The 16,692-nt window shown below is 43.1% G+C and overlaps 1 protein-coding gene across 15 annotated transcripts in view; it reads left to right on the top strand.

The window, feature by feature from the left end:
- The window catches only part of PLCB4 (phospholipase C beta 4), a 235,918-nt gene that overhangs the window by 152,524 nt on the left and 66,702 nt on the right, over positions 1–16,692 (top strand). For 14 of the 15 annotated variants that reach the window (XM_080998990.1, XM_080998986.1, XM_080998985.1 and 11 more), the window contains one exon: positions 2,942–3,085. In XM_080998990.1, the coding sequence (XP_080855116.1) occupies positions 2,942–3,085 (144 nt within the window). Of the gene's footprint in view, positions 1–2,218; positions 2,322–2,941; positions 3,086–16,692 lie in introns of those variants that run through there. The other variant, XM_080998987.1, reaches the window with a different exon arrangement.

The following is a 16,692-nucleotide window of genomic DNA, read 5'->3' on the forward strand; positions in this document are numbered from 1 at the left end:
AAAGAATGCTCCAACTACCGCACAATTGCACTCATTTCACACGCTAGCAAGGTTATGCTTAAAATTCTACAAGGAAGGCTCAAGCAGTATGTGGACCGAGAACTCCCAGAAGTGCAAGCTGGATTTAGAAGAGGCAGAGGAACCAGAGACCAAATTGCAAACATGCGCTGGATTATGGAGAAAGCTAGAGAGTTCCAGATAGACATCTACTTCTGCTTCATTGACTATGCAAAAGCCTTTGACTGTGTCGACCACAGCAAACTCTGGCAAGTTCTTAAAGGAATGGGAGTGCCTGATCACCTCATCTGTCTCCTGAGAAATCTCTATGTGGGACAAGAAGCTACAGTTAGAACTGGATATGGAACAACTGATTGGTTCAAAATTGGGAAAGGAGTACGACAAGGCTGTATATTGTCTCCCTGCTTATTTAACTTATATGCAGAATTCATCATGCGAAAGGCTGGGCTGGATGAATCCGAAGCCGGAATTAAGATTGCCGGAAGAAATATCAACAACCTCAGATATGCAGATGACACAACCTTGATGGCAGAAAGTGAGGAGGAATTAAAGAACCTTTTATTGAGGGTGAAAGAGGAGAGCGCAAAATATGGTCTGAAGCTCAACATCAAAAAAACGAAGATCATGGCCACTGGTCCCATCACCTCCTGGCAAATAGAAGGGGAAGAAATGGAGGCAGTAAGAGATTTTACTTTCTTGGGCTCCATGATCACTGCAGATGGTGACAGCAGCCACGAAATTAAAAGACGCCTGCTTCTTGGGAGAAAAGCAATGACAAACCTAGACAGCATCTTAAAAAGTAGAGACATCACCTTGCAGAGAAAGGTCCGTATAGTAAAAGCTATGGTTTTCCCAGTAGTGATGTATGGAAGTGAGAGCTGGACCATAAAGAAGGCTGATCGCCGAAGAATTGATGCTTTTGAATTACGGTGCTGGAGGAGACTCTTGAGAGTCCCATGGACTGAAAGAAGATCAAACGTATCCATTCTTAAGGAAATCAGCCCTGAGTTCTCACTGGAAGGACAGATCGTGAAGCTGAGGCTCCAATACTTTGGCCACCTCATGAGAAGAGAAGACTCCCTGGAAAAGTCCCTGATGCTGGGAAAGATGGAGGGCACAAGGAGAAGGGGACGACAGAGGATGAGATGGTTGGATGGTGTTCTTGAAGCTACCAGCATGAGTTTGATCAAACTGCGGGAGGCTGTGGAGGACAGAAGTGCCTGGCGTGCTCTGGTGCATGGGGTCACGAAGAGTCGGACACGACTAAACGACTAAACAACAACAACAAGTTCCGTCAAATTTCATTTTTTAAGCATGTTCTTAAGTTTCACCATTTCAATTAGCAGGACAAAAAAATGCTGTCTTTGTGGGTGTAGCTTGCCCAAAGTTTTCTTCCCATTAAATTTAAGACACAGCTTCAAACAGAGAGCCATCAAACACATATAAAAATGTATGACCATTATTAAGATAAGGGTTTAATGTATTCATTCATTGGCATTCCGATCTACAAGAAGATGTTGCCATGCAAATGAGCTTTCCTGATTTTAAGCGATAAACTGGAAATCTGTTAACATCAGAGTAACATGATAGGGTCTGTGCAAGAACTCTCTAATCTATATATTCCTTCAATTCTGGCTTGCATGCAGACTACAGGATGATAATCTTTTTTCAGATTTGTAGTTTTTTTTTAATTAATTCTTTTCCCCTAACTTTCCTGAGGTTGTTGAAGTGGCAGGAACAGGGCCAACCAGTTCTGCAGCTGGTTGCAAAACACAATCTTCTGAATACATAGATTGGTAAACAAAAGAGTCAGCCATATGTCACACTGCCTCCTGTGCCATTTATGAAAGGTGTGACCTGCAACGGTGATCATAGCTTAGAGAGTTGACCTATGACTGGACCAAGTTTTATGAAAATGCAAACCATCATGCTGTGGAAAGAAAAATCAGAAGTGCAATTGAGCAAAAGAACAGTCGCTGGAAATTGATTCCTTTTTCCAGAACTATGATTGTGGTATCCTGCCTTTAAAGAGCTTCTGCATAAATAACCTCGAATCATGGTGTGTCAGCTCCTAAAGGTTGAATTTCAACAAGCCGCCACCAACTTTGTGTCATATAAAGTTTCCGCCTTCCGGAACAAGGCCTTTGTGACATCATCTCACTTGGACTACTGCAATGCGCTCTATGTGGGGCTACCTTTGAAGGTGACCTGGAAACTACAACTAATCCAGAATGCGGTGGCTAGACTGGAGCGGCCGCCGAGACCATATAACACCGGTCCTGAAAGACCTACACTGGCTCCCAGTACGTTTCTGAGCACAATTCAAAGTGTTGGTGCTGACCTTTAAAGCCCTAAATGGCCTCAGTCCAGTATACCTGAAGGACTGTCTCCACCTGCATCGTTCTGCCTGGACATTGAGGTCCAGCGCTAAGGGCCTTCTGGCGGTTCCCTCGCTGCGAGAAGACAAGTTACAGGGAACCAGGCAGAGGGCCTTCTCGGTAGTGACGCCCGCCCTGTGGAACACCCTCCCATCAGATGTCAAAGAGAAAAACAACTAAAAACTTTTAGAAGACATTGGAAGCTTTTAGGGAAGCTTTTACTGTTTAATAGATTATTGTATTTTATTGTTCTGTTGGAAGCCGCCCAGAGTGGCTGGGGAAACCCAGCCAGATGGGCGGGGTATAAATAATAAATTATTATTATTATTATTATTATTATTATTATTATTATTAGTTGTATTACAAATACTCAGCTGTGCCGTGAATGCTTTCAAACTGTGGACTTTAAGCATTGATAAAAAAAATATTTAGCAAAGGTGAATAAGAAATGTTTACATGTTAAATATTTGAGGTGGGGGAAGCGAACAAAATTCCTTTCTGTTTTAGCTCTGGACGTCTAACAAGGCATTCATTGTCTCTAACAGGATCCAAAAATATTAGCTGCTCTCGAGGCTGTTGGCAAGACAGAAAACGAACTTGAAGGGAAAATAGTTTGTGTCTGTAGTGGCACAGATCTGGTGAACATCAGCTTCACGTATATGGTAGCAGAAAGCACCGAAGATGCTAAGGTATTGTATATTTAAGCTCACTGCATTGCTATTCTATATAAAATCCCATGCGTTCTACTGAAGGATAAGAAGTTCTCATTTGGACACAGATCTGTGGAAATTGAAATGGTGTTGCGCATGTTGCAAAAATTGAGCTAATGTTTCCATTGAACCTAATGCAGTGCTTTCCCAAATGTTTGGCTGCTCCCACCACATGGGAAAATGTTAGAATGGCAATTTAGGAAGTGTGTCTGTGTGTGATAAAAAGTTTGCATTGCAGTGAAAGATGTAATCTGCAGCTCTTCAAAGTAAGACTGCTGGGAGACTTTTGTTAAATATCACTTAAACCTTGGCTTTCATTTGAAGAAGAATGGAAAAGAATACAATTATAATCTTGGTTTTGTTTTCAAAAGGGCATGATGATGTATTTATCCTTTGCGAACTGTCGAGCCTGAGTGCAAAAATAAAATATCTGATGCTTGATGAAATGAAAACAAAAATGTATTTCAGCACTTAGTATTGTGGATATGTGAATTAAGGGCCTATGGACATGTTGAGATGCCATATACTGAGTTAAATCATTGGTTAAATTTAGCCTGGCAGAGGCTTTCCAAGAATTTAAAGGTTCCCCAACAGCAAACCAGAGATGCCAAGAATCAGTACTGGAACCTTCTACATTTCAAACATGTGCACATAACACCAAATTATGGAGCCTCCCCAATTTGCTTTCTGCTACAAGTGTTATCTTGTATTCTGTTTTCTTTTTAAGATTATGCTATATAGTCATGCTTGTAGCAGTGAAGTTTGCAGTAAAAGCCTCCCAACTCAGGAAAGCCTACTGAGATAAGATTTGTCTGTGTACATATTATAAGGATTTTATCATATCTGTTTTAATATGTTTTTGAGATTGTTTGCTTTCCCCCTTTCTTCTTTATATGCTTTTTGGTTATAATTCTGCTATGCTATCCTATAACGAATTTGCAATTTTGAAAAACTTCTTTAAAAAATATTATCTCTGTGATGATAATGGTCATGTTTATAACGAATACTGTATTTTTCGCTCTATAAGACACACTTTTCCCGTCCTAAAAAGTAAGGGGAAATGTGTGTGCGTCTTATGGAGCAAATGCAGGTGGGAGGCTCTGCTCAGCACTCCCTTTAAAGAGCTATACACACACTCTGCGCACTCTTTAAAGGGAGTGCGGCTCTTGGGGGAGCCTTAACCGTGCACAGCCTCCCCCTTGCCCAGGAGAGGCTGCGCACGGCTATCCCATAAACCAGGACAGCAAGCGGGATCACTGCGCAGCAATCCCGCTTGCTGTCCTGGTTTCTGGGATTCAGATTTTTTTTTTCTTGTTTTCCTCTTCCAAAAACTAGCACCTAGTCTTATGGTCTGGTGCATCATATAGAGCAAAAAATACAGTAGTCCCCCCCCCCCCATCTAGAGTCCAGTGAAATTACTTTTGATTTACCATAGCAAAGCGGAATGGCTTGCTTCCCTTTTTGTGGATATGGTATTTAAGAGGCTTTTTCACTAAATGGTTTCCCTCCAAAGATTGACGGTGTAGAGCTGACCCCATTTGTTCGATTCCTAGAAGCTCCAATGCACATAACATTTCAAAGCAATTACAATATGTCTGGGCATATTTTGTGATGGACAGTTCCCAGGAATACCAAAGATCCCAGTTACACAGTTTGGAGTACCATAGTCTGTTCTCCAAGCTCACTTATAGACAAGGTTTCATTACATCCTAGAAGAACTGCTTCAACAGCACAGTCAGCTATGAGAGAAAGAGAGAGGCTCTTTTTCTTTTTTGCAGGAGATAAATATCTCTAAGGCATCTCCCTGCCATAATAGCTTTAGGGCAGCTATGTATTGGTATTCGTTGTTGCTGTTGTTTAGTCGTTTAGTTGTGTCCGACTCTTTGTGACCCCATATGGACCAGAGCATGCCAGGCACTCCTGTCTTCCACTGCCTCCCGCAGCTTGGTCAGACTCATGTTCGTAGCTTCGAGAACACTGTCCAACCATCTCGTCCTCTGTTGTCCCCTTCTCCTTGTGCCCTCCATCTTTCTCAACATCAGGGTCTTTTCCAGAGAGTTTTCTCTTCTCATGAGGTGGCCAAAGTATTGGAGCCTCAGCTTCAGGATCCAGTGAGCACTCAGGGTTGATTTCCTTAAGAATGGATAGGTTTGATCTTCTTGCAGTCCATGGGACTCTCAAGAGTCTCCTCCAGCACCATAATTCAAAATGTATTGGTATATTCCATGCTTATTGGGTGGCAAGACCCCCAAGCCGATCCCCCATTAGAATAAAGAAATTCGCACAGACACGGATATTTGGTTTATGGTTTTGGGCAAAATTTTGGCCACAACTTTATTGATTACAGGAATGAGAGCGGTATTGGCTTATGCATTGGCAAGGCAATATCTGACTCTTGCTCGTTTTGCAGGAAGTCTGTAAGGGTAAACCACCCAAAGGGAAATTGCTTCAGGGGAACCCGCCTGCATCTCCCCTGGTGTTCCCAGAGGCCTGGCATGGCCCTAGCCCCTCAAGCAGACTTCGGACAGGATCTAGGCCCCGGATTCCTTTAACGGAATACCCTTGAAATTGAGGGGCAGACGATGGCCGACCTCCCCTCCCCCATGCAACAATAAGCCAATGCCTAATCGCCAAACCTTACAAAGTTGGGACGATTGCTAAGAGGTAGGCAAAAACCAAGTGGCTTGTGCCAATTTGCCAAATGGAAAAAATTCCTACCTGATCTCCGACTCAAGACGGGCAACCAACCAAAATCCAAAGCAAGGCCAATGGACACTTAAATTAAAGGGAGGGCGGGCAAGTGTTTGGCAGCCCAAAGCAGGAGCCTGGCACACGTTGCGCTGCCACTTTTATACTTTCTGCTACTATCACCCTTCAAAATGATTGGGCAATAGCCTTGGGTGATTGTGGTGCCACCCCAGCATAAGTGTGATAGCTTCAGCCACACCAGGAGGGAACCAGTTTGAGGGCCTGCCCACAACCAGGACCATCTATTAAGATGATCCCATTTGCTAAAAGCACAGGGAAAGCTACTGGGGCCATATTTAGTGGGAGAAAACAAAAGCGCCCCAAAACCTAGGTCCTCATCCCGCCTTTGAAATCTCGGTAATGTCCCGGATGTATGGCAACCCTATTTTCATGTCATAGCTGGTTCATCCCATTAAATAGCCACGTGAGAAATCCCCACACAATTTTATATACACTCATTGAATAGCAGTGGGCTGACTTCCAGTTCAGTTTTAATTTTGTTATGAACATTATGGCATGTGTGGATATCAGTTTATATCGAGGAAAGATAACATTCTCAAGAAGATGCTACTTTAGGGAACAGAGCCTAAGTGCAAATAGGCTACCAGGGAAAACACAATCTTAACTTAGCGGCCAAGAACATTTAATGGCATCTTAAACTCAAGCATATTTGCAAAACCGCTATTCACGTTTAATGGCCAATACTTCTACAGTACTCATTGCTATGAATATATTATTACCACGGTTTGATAATGTGCTTTATGTACCACAAGTGCTATTGGTTGTGAAGTTGAGTGTTTTTGCATTTCTGCTCTTTTGAAAGGCAGTTGTATGGTAGGGACGCTATTTTTTTTTTATTACAAAAGAAGTTCACCTTTAAATTATCTCCATAATATTCCTTTTAATTTTAGTAGTAACCAGACTGTAAGCACAGGCACTGTGATGAGGGGACTTAGGAATCACTCATTATTTTGGGCACTTTGTTTAGGTGTGATCTACTTGAAATAAATGCCCAATGTCTAGGCAGCAATAATTATTATTCATTAAGTTTGTATACAACCCGTCATCTGAAGATCACAGGGCAGGTTACAACATAAACAGACAAAATGGAAAAGAAAAAGAAACCACAACAAAATAAAAACAAACCAATACCCCCCCAAACGCACAAATTAAGAGCTATAGAATGTTCATCAGCCAAAGACCTGGTTGAAGAGAAACTTTTTCACCCGGTGCCTAAAGATATGTAATGAAGGCATCAGGTGAGCCTCCCCAGAGAGAGCATTCCACAAATGGGGAGCCACCACAGAATAGGCCCTGTGTTCTCAAGTTATCACTCTCCAGATCTGTTGTGGAGGAGGCTCAGAGGATGAGCACAGGGTCCAGGGTAATGCATATAGGGAGAAGCGGTCCTTGAGGTATTGCGGTCCTGTGTTATTTAAGGCTTTTTAGGTCAAAACCAGCACTTCGACTTTGGCATGGAAATGAATGGGCAGCCAGTGAAGTTGGGCCAAGATTGGTGCAATATGCTCAAACCATCTTGCCCAGCGAGTAACCTAGCCACTATGGCTGGGCAATATCTGGTTTTCAACATCATCATATATCACCAACTAAACATCACAATATACCAATATATCACAATATCTGAAATAAGGATGGAACTCTGTAGAGGCATTGGCTGGCTTCACAGTTTTTCCTGCAACATGATTTTTGCATAGCACCCCCCCCCCCCCAATGATTCACAATATATTGCCAGGTCAAAAATTATGAAACCAATATCACGATATGGACTTCAAACCGGTTTGGACGATATATTGATATATCACCTAGTCCTACAGACCACCAAATTTTGCACCAGCTGAAGTTTCTGTAGCACCTTCAGAGGCAGCCCAATGCATGAAGCATTGCAGTAATCGAACCGAGAGGTTACCAGAGCATAGATGACAGAAATTAGGCCTTCCCTGTCCAGGTAGGGGCACAGCTGGACCATTAGCCGAAGCTGATGAAAGGCACTTCCTACCAGTCAGATAAGGGAAGCAGGTGGCGCTGTGGGTTAAACCACAGAGCCTAGGACTTGCCGATCAGAAGGTCGGCGGTTCAAATCCCCATGATGGGGTGAGCTCCCATTGCTTGGTCCCTGCTCCTGCCAACCTAGCAGTCCAAAAGCATGTCAAAGTGCAAGTAGATAAATAGGTGGGAAGGTAAATGGCATTTCTGTGTGCTGCTCTGGTTCGCCAGAAGTGGCTTAGTCATGATGGCCACATGACCCGGAAGCTGTACGCCGGCTCCCTCAGCCAATAAATCGAGATGAGCGCCGCAACCCCACAGTCGGCCACGACTGGACCTAATGGTCAGGGGTCCCTTTACCTTTACCAGTTAGATGGGCAGCAGCTACCTCTGGATGTAGAGTTGGTGGAATTTCCCCCCTGCTCAATCAGCAATGAAGTCACTTGTCCTTGTCTGCATCCCCCACCCTCCTCTGATTTGTTAAATAAAAATAAAAATGCATCACTTAGCGGAAACAACGGGTGTCAGTGTGAATGGTTGCAGAGTAGAGTGAAGCACTCATGTACTCTGTGTGTATGTGTACACAGTCGTACACCCCTTTGGGGAAAGGATTTAACACCACTTTGGCTGAGAAATTTTTGGAAGAAATGTCCTTTTGCATACCTTTAGGTTTCTCCCAGGGTTTGCAAACAACTCACCTGTTTTGCTGTTGAACCAGCTGTGCTGCCAGGCCTAACCAGATATTTCTGTCTCTTAGATTTAAAAAGAAGTTAGACCTGGCAACTCAAGGAACACTAACTAATAAGTTTTTTTCCCCAGGAAAGCTCTTGAAACCAAGAGTTTGCACGATTCAAGGATTAAAGTTTAATAAGAAACTTGATTTGGGAAACTTGCCAGCTCCTTAACTCTGCCCCAGTACTCAGCTATAATGGAGGGCACAAAATGAGGGCAAGGTCATACATAACAAGCTTTCCTGCAGAGGTTACTATATCGAACACGAAACAGGTTTCTGTGGTATTCATCTGAAGCAGGTGTTCGATATTGAGGAGGTGTATTTTGAAGCTCACGGGCTGCACACACTATGGTCATGTAATTTGTACAACACAAAGGAAGCAGAGCATTCAAACAAGATTTTCACTGCCTCTTCCTTGACTAGCTCTTGGAGGTAATGATCCTGATGGGCTGTTCTTTTTAACTTACACCTAGGACCTCCCATAAGGGATGCGGGTGGCGCTGTGGGTTACACCTCAGAGCCTAGGACTTTGCCGATCAGAAGGTCGGCTGTTCGAATCCCCGCGACGGGGTGAGCTCCCGTTGCTCAGTCCCTGCTCCTGCCAACCTAGCAGTTTGAAAGCACGTCAAAGTGCAAGTAGATAAATAGGTACCGCTCCGGCGGGAAGGTAAAAGGCGCTTCCGTGTGCTGCTCTGGTTCGCCAGAAGCGGCTTAGTCATGCTGGCCACATGACCCGGAAGCTGTACGCCGGCTCCCTCGGCCAATAAAGCGAGATGAGCGCCGCAACCCCAGAGCCGGCCACGACTAGACCTAATGGTCAGGGGTCTCTTTACCTTACCTAGGACCTCCCATATCGCAGGATATTAGGCTGTTCTTCAATCTACCCATTTCCACACTGAGGCAAACCTGCTGTCTGCTTGCTTGCTTTCATCTCTCCATTACTGCTCTGCTGTTGGCCAGCAATTTGGGAACTACATTAATCATATTGATTTAAAACCACGATTCTACTATCAAATGCTTCCAGAGTTTTAAAAAGACCTACAAAGCCACAGAGATAAATGGGGGAAGCTTTGCATATTTCCAGCATATTAATGGGAACTCTCCCTAGATGTATGGCTGCTTGGACCAAGTCCATTGTGCATCTAAAAGACATAGATATATCTATTCAGCTATTTATATGATGATGATTGATCGATGGACTGCCTTTTATATTAGTCTTCATGCAATTTACAAACACACTAAAAACAGCTAAAAATAGTTCTAAACAGTGGAAAAACCAACTAAAGACAGGTTTAAAAATTATACAAAATTAACATATAGTGTAGGCCTTTTATTCTTTTTAATAAATTTATTTGGTTTTTCAGATTAAAGTTTTACAGTCACATATCTAACGTGCAACATAGAAACAAGATTCCAAAGAATCTCCTGGATTTTTCTCCTCCGCTTTGTGGATCCTATTGTCAGTCATTCCTTCCTGCATCTTTTGTAATAATCCAAAAACTTTACCTCTCCATTGTCTCCAAAATTCACCGTTAAACTACAAGTGTTATTCTAATCCTAATGATTTTAACTGTTTACAATAGTTTTTAAGATAAATTATAAATTTTCCCCATTCCCCATTATAAAATTTCCCCATTAACATTTTGGTCTTTCTGATTTCTGTTTCTTCCGGTCATTTTTGACATTTCAGCACAATCCATAAATTTAATTTGCTGTTCTTCTCTGGTAGGGACTTGATCTTCTTTCCATCTCTGGGCCAATAACATCTGCACAGCCATGGTTGCATTCATAAATAGTCTTTTCTGCTCCTTTGGGATTTCGGTGCCTACGTTAGAATTCCTAACGTAGACCTTTTAATCCAACCGGTAAATCTTCTTGAACCAGTTGTCAACTGTGTTCAGAAAGTGCGAATAATAGGTGTCCCTTTTATCTCAGTTGGGATACTGTTCCACAAAATGGGCAACTGCACTGACAGTCCTTCTGATATTTTCGGGATGTTAAGGAAAAGCTCTTCTGCAGAATGCAATAACCTACAGAGAATATAAGGGATGATGGCTGTATCAGCAGCTCTTGTTTGGTGTCATGGGCTTTATAAGGTTAACATGAGCAAAGGAGATCAGAATATAATTCAGACACGAAGTAGGGTAGAGAAACAACTTCCTCCGGCTGGAGGGAGTTGAGGAAAGCAATGGGGTAAGAAGATACGAATGTGAGCAAATGATAGAGTTGACATTTCTCTGAAAGCAGAAATTACTGCTTAAGTGCTGATGGAAAGTATAGCTGTGTATTTCCAAGCGTGCTTATTCCAGCCATTCTCGTATGTTGAACCCAGTGACTGGAGATGTTTTCAGTTGAAAATGACTAGGTGAACTGGCCCTTTGCCCTGTAGAATGTCCTATTTCAGTGCTAAGAAAGCTTGTTTTCATCCTGAATAGAAAAAGAAACCACTCAAGTACTTTGCGGGTCCCAAACATTGATTGGGTGTGGTTGTATCTACTGGCTTCTGGGTGAAACTTGTTTTTCAGTAGTCACCTCTTTCCTGGGTGCTGCCATTTACTAGCTTTTCCAGAGAGACAAAAAACAAATAATAAAATGTTCCATTGTTATACGAAGATAGTCATGTTATGGTCATTGTCTGATCTGGCAAGAAGCAGTAATTGAGGTCCTTCATAGTGTGGCCTGTTTGTCTTCACATGCTACTTTTTCTGGCAGAGAAATTACTCCACAAAAATGGGGGAAAGGAGAAATATGCCCAACTGCTGTGTGTTAAGGTTAGGGATAGTGAGGAAATTTGGTGCAGTCCATATTTTAATGGACACCTACCTAATTCACGGGACCCGGGTGGCCCTGTGGGTTAAACCACAGAGCCTAGGACTTGCCGATCAGAAGGTCGGCAGTTCAAATCCCCGTGACAGTGTGAGCTCCCATTGCTCAGTCCCAGCTCCTGGCAACCTAGCAGTGTGAAAGCATGTCAAAGTGCAAGTAGATAAATAGGTACCACTCTGGCGGGAAGGTAAACGGCATTTCCGTGCGCTGCTCTGGTTTGCCAGAAGTGGCTTAGTCATGCTGGGCACATGACCCGGAAGCTGTACACCGGCTCCCTCGGCCAAGACTTCCCAAAACAATGCACGAAACAAAACACTGCTCTCTTTTAATATGTGCACCTCTCTGAATTTTGCGATGCAGTTCCCCAACCAAGAAGAGTTGACAATAATGTGCACATTTAAAGGAAGGTATGCATGAAAACGTACACATAAGTAGGGGGGATGCATTGCATTTGGGGAAATTGCCGCAGATTGTGAATATTATACTGTTTGCAGTGAATATTACATTGTTTACAGTGAATATTACACTGTTTACAGTGAATGAACACTGCTTAAAGAACGTGTTTATTAGGAGAAATGTGCGCTGAAATGCTGACAAATTTTCATGAGGCTCAAACACATATAGTGATGTGGAAATGTGCTGAACTGAACTCAATATTATAAAAATGAGAAACGGAGAGAAACCAGGACTGACAACATTGCCCATTCCTAGTTACATTCAAAGCTTTTAAACTTGAGTCACAATAAATTTCTTGCAGATACCGCACCAAATAACTGAAAACAGGCACTCTTCATCCTGGTTTTGTCAAGGTCAGGTTAAAGTCAGATATGGGGTAAGGGTAGACTGCCTCCTAGTCTAAAATGGGTATGTGGAGAATTATCATAGGAGGAAGCAATGAGATTAAAAAATGTAATTATTAATAGGATTGCATATTCTAGCCACCCAAGATTTTAGAGCTTTGTTTATGTACAGCATCCATTTTTATCTCCCTGCCCTTTAACGTAGGAAAGAGGCACAACATTATCAATATAAATGGCAAATACAGACTGACAAATCCTCTGAATGAGAATTCCCCACCTCCCTCTGTGGCTGTCTAAAGAATCCTAGTTTTCCACCAATTTAATTGTTCTTAGAACCAAGAGGGATGTAATACTATTTCAAAACAGAGCTTATTTCAATGGTTTTCTTAGTTTCTTTATCTTCTTAGCTGTGTGGTACAGTGTACTACTGCTGACACCTGGTGGCATTCTTGCAAAAGAAGGCATAATTTTTAAACTAACACTTGTCTCTTTCAGTACTTATGGGTTTTCTTTGGTTTTGTTTAAAACTCTTAGATTGGGGGTGGGGATCAGTGGTTTTTCAATATTCAAGGTTATTTTGAAAGTTTCATTTTTATCTTATTTTTAAAGAGAAATGGAGGTACAAGGGAACAGTACTGTGGTGACAGAATGAATCGGCTTATACCACTTGTTTTTGTTTCTGTGAATTAACATTTTCTGTAATTGGTTGTGTAAGCATCTCTGCCCTGAGCATATGTACAGATTATTGGGAAAGCCCTTGTAATGGGAAGTTGCAGCAATTATTATTATTATTATTATTTTATCCTGACATTCCTCCAAGCATCTGGAGGTAGTTTCAATGGTTCTCTCTTCTCCCCATTTTTATCAGGTTAGGCTGAGGGGCTGTGACCAGTCCATGGTCACCTAGAAAACTTCATGTGGGAATCTGATAATGGTTGAGAGAAACAGTATTATGAGCGATACAGCATAATCACATTTTAGGATAAGCCTGTCAATGGCTACTAGTCATGATGGCTATGTACTGCTTCCATTACTTGGTTCCAGCTCCTGCCAACCTAGCAGTGTGAAAGCATGTCAAAGTGCAAGTAGATAAATAGGTACCGCTCCGGCAGGAAGGTAAACGGTGTTTCCATGTGCTACTCTGGTTTGCCAGAAGTGGCTTAGTCATGCTGGCCACATGACCCGGAAGCTGTCTGTGGACAAACGTCGGCTCCCTTGGCCAATAAAGTGAGATGAGTGTCACAACCCCAGAGTCTTTTGCGACTGGACTTAACAGTCAGGGGTCCCCTTTACCTTTTTATGCTTCTGAATATCAATTGGGCATGACAGTCAGAAGGTCAGCGGTTCGAATCCCTGCAACAGGATGAGCTCCCGTTGCTCTGCCCCAGCTCCTACCAACCTAGCAGTGTGAAAGCACGTCAAAATGCAAGTAGATAAATAGGTACAGCTGCAGCGGGAAGGTAAACGCCATTTCTGTGTGCTCTGGTTTCCGTCACGGTGTTCTGTTGCACCAGAAGTCATTTAGTCCTGCTGGCCACATGACCCAGAAAGCTGTCTGTGAACAAATGCCGGCTCCCTTGGCCTGAAAGCGAGATGAGCGCCGCAACCCCATAGTCACCTTTGGCTGGACGTAACCGTCCAGGGGTCCTTTACCTTTTTTACCTAGAGCAGGTATTTGCCCACCAGTAGTTCAATGGGGCCTAATTTGTAGCATTCATAATTAGACCCGATCAGATATTGGCTGGAAAGACTCTTGTTTTCATGCTGTTCTGGCAGTTTATGCTTCGGCTGCCAAAACTGCTACTGACTGCAGATGGTGTTCCACAGAACCATCAAATTAAAACTTGACAAATTTGTAAATTCTGGGTATGGATGATAATGAAATTGGAGTCACAAGTCAGCGTGATAGTCACAGAAAAGACACCTTAATGAGTGCAGAAACGATTTCTTGGGATGAAAAATAGGAAGTAATGGAACACACTGTTGCAGGATCATTGTGTAGGCTTAAGAGCTTGCTACCAATTGCTGTTTCTTTCCTGTGAAGTCTTCTAGGCAATTCAAAGTTGTAAAGTTCTAAAATAGATGCCGTTAATGCCAGCACAAATTACACGTTACTTAATTTGGGCTAAAATTGGCAACGGTGGCTGAAGCAGGGAGGCTCATATTTGTGCGGGCTATTAATGGAACACTTAATAAATCAATTAGGGGGGCCTGACCATGGAATGTTATGTTGCTGTAGCTTCAGCATCTATCTGGTAGCATAAACATGTTTGTCCAACTAGAGGCAATTCTAGTTTAAAACAGTAGTTAGCCTCTTCAGCGAATAGGCTGCTTTCAGGAAAGGTTTGATATAAAATATGTGGAAAGGTGGCTTTCCTCCCAGGAATTCAAGATATTGCACAGGGTTCTGCCTCTCCCCCACTTTATCCAAATAACCACCCTTTAAGGTAGGGTAGGTTCGCCCAGTGAGTTTGATGGCTTCTGGCTGACTTAAACCCTGGTCTCCTAGATTCTAGTCCAACACTCTACCACACTGGCTTTCTCATTCAGACTTCTCTGGGGAAGTGGTTTGGCCAAAGAAAAACTTCTGCGACCCATGTCTAGGAAGCACAGGATGAGTGGAAGTGTGGATGAGGCCAAGTCGTCCTTTACCCCTTCACCTCTGCACCAATAGGAACATTTCCACCACAGACACACAGCTTACCAGGCAGAGGGCCTTCTCAGTACAGTGGTACCTCGGGTTACATACGCTTCAGGTTACAGACGCTCCAGGTTACAGACTCCGCTAACCCAGAAATAGTGCTTCAGGAGGAGAACAGAAATCGTGCTCCGGTGGCGTGGCGGTAGCAGGAAGCCCCATTAGCTAAAGTGGTGCTTCAGGTTAAGAACAGTTGCAGGTTAAGTACGGACCTCCGGAACGAATTAAGTGCTTAACCCGAGGTACCACTGTAGTGGCACCCTCCCCGTGGAACACCCTCCCATCAGTTTTCCAGGAAATAAAGAACTATCTGACTTTTAGAAGACATCTGAAGGCAGCCCTGTTTAGGGGAGTTTTACATGTTTGATGTTTTACTGTGTTTTATGTTTTAATTTGCTTGAAGCCACCTGGGGTTGCTGGGGCAACACAGTCAGTACTACAACTACATTAGAACATGTGCAGGGGCTGCCACAACAGCCAGTTTGGGTAGGAAATTTGTCCTGTTATTGCTAGATTTTTCATAAATACGGAAAGAAAACATTTAAGAAGGGGAATCGATGGCCATGACTCGGATGAGTATGGGATGCATCTAGGGCTAGGCACTCAGTTGCGTCATTCCTAGCTTCTGAGGCGGCAAATGGGCCAGAACTATGTCTTGTGTAGGTGCTGAAATCCCAATGGAGCAGAAATGATTATTTATGTATGCGACCAGGGCTGCATGGATGTTAGTGGCCCACAGATGGAAAGAAGATAAAGTCCCAACCAGAGAAGATCAAGTTGATGGATAACCCCGAAATGGCTAAAATGACCAGAAGAGTCAGAAATCAGGAAGACCAAAATTTTAATAAGGAATGGGGGAAATTTACAATTTATCTTAAAAATCATTGTAAACAGTTAAAATCGTCAGTGGGATTGGAACAACACTTGTAGTTTAATGGTAAATTTTGGATATAATGGAGATGTAAAATATTTGGATTATTACAAAAGATGCAGGAGGAAATGACTGACAATAGGACCCACAAAGGGGAAGGGGGAAGTCCAGGAGATTCCTTGGAATCTTGTTTTTATGATGTATGTTGGATATGTGATTGTAAAATTTTGATTTGAAAAGCCAAATAAATACATAATTAAAAAGAACTATGTCACGTGTAAGGGACGCGGGTGGCGCTGTGGGTTAAACCACAGAGCCTAGGACATGCCGATCAGAAGGCTGGCGGTTCAAATCCCTGTGACGGGGTGAGCTCCCGTTGCTTGGTCCCTGCTCCTGCCAACCTAGCAGTTTGAAAGCACGTCAAAGTGTGAGTAGATAAATAGGTACTGCTCCTGCGGGAAGGTAAATGGCTTTTCCGTGTGCTGCTCTGGTTCGCCAGAAGCGGCTTAGTCATGCTGGCCACATGACCCGGAAGCTGTACGCCGGCTCCCTCGGCCAGTAAAGCGAGATGAGCGCCGCAACCCCAGAGTTGATCACGACTTAACCAGGCCAGGGGTCCCTTTACCTTTACCTTATGTCACGTGTAATATATAAGCAAAGAGCTGTTTTAGCGTTACGACAAAGAGACTAAGCTATGAATAAGGAATTATCTGCCTTGAACCTCACCCCTATAATGAGCAGGCTAAGGGTCTTTGGTAAGCCTCTGTCCTCTTAGGATTCGTTCACACTTCCAATTGTCCCACCGCTCCCTCCCCCCCCCCAAAAAAAACCCTTACTGAATTGGAACGAGCATCCGTCAGTTTTTCTGTGGAGTGTCATTTGTTCTGATTCAGCAGTAAACAGCAG

This window comes from Podarcis pityusensis, assembly GCF_964106645.2.
Source record: "Podarcis pityusensis genome assembly, chromosome: 3".
Classification (NCBI taxonomy): domain Eukaryota; kingdom Metazoa; phylum Chordata; class Lepidosauria; order Squamata; family Lacertidae; genus Podarcis; species Podarcis pityusensis.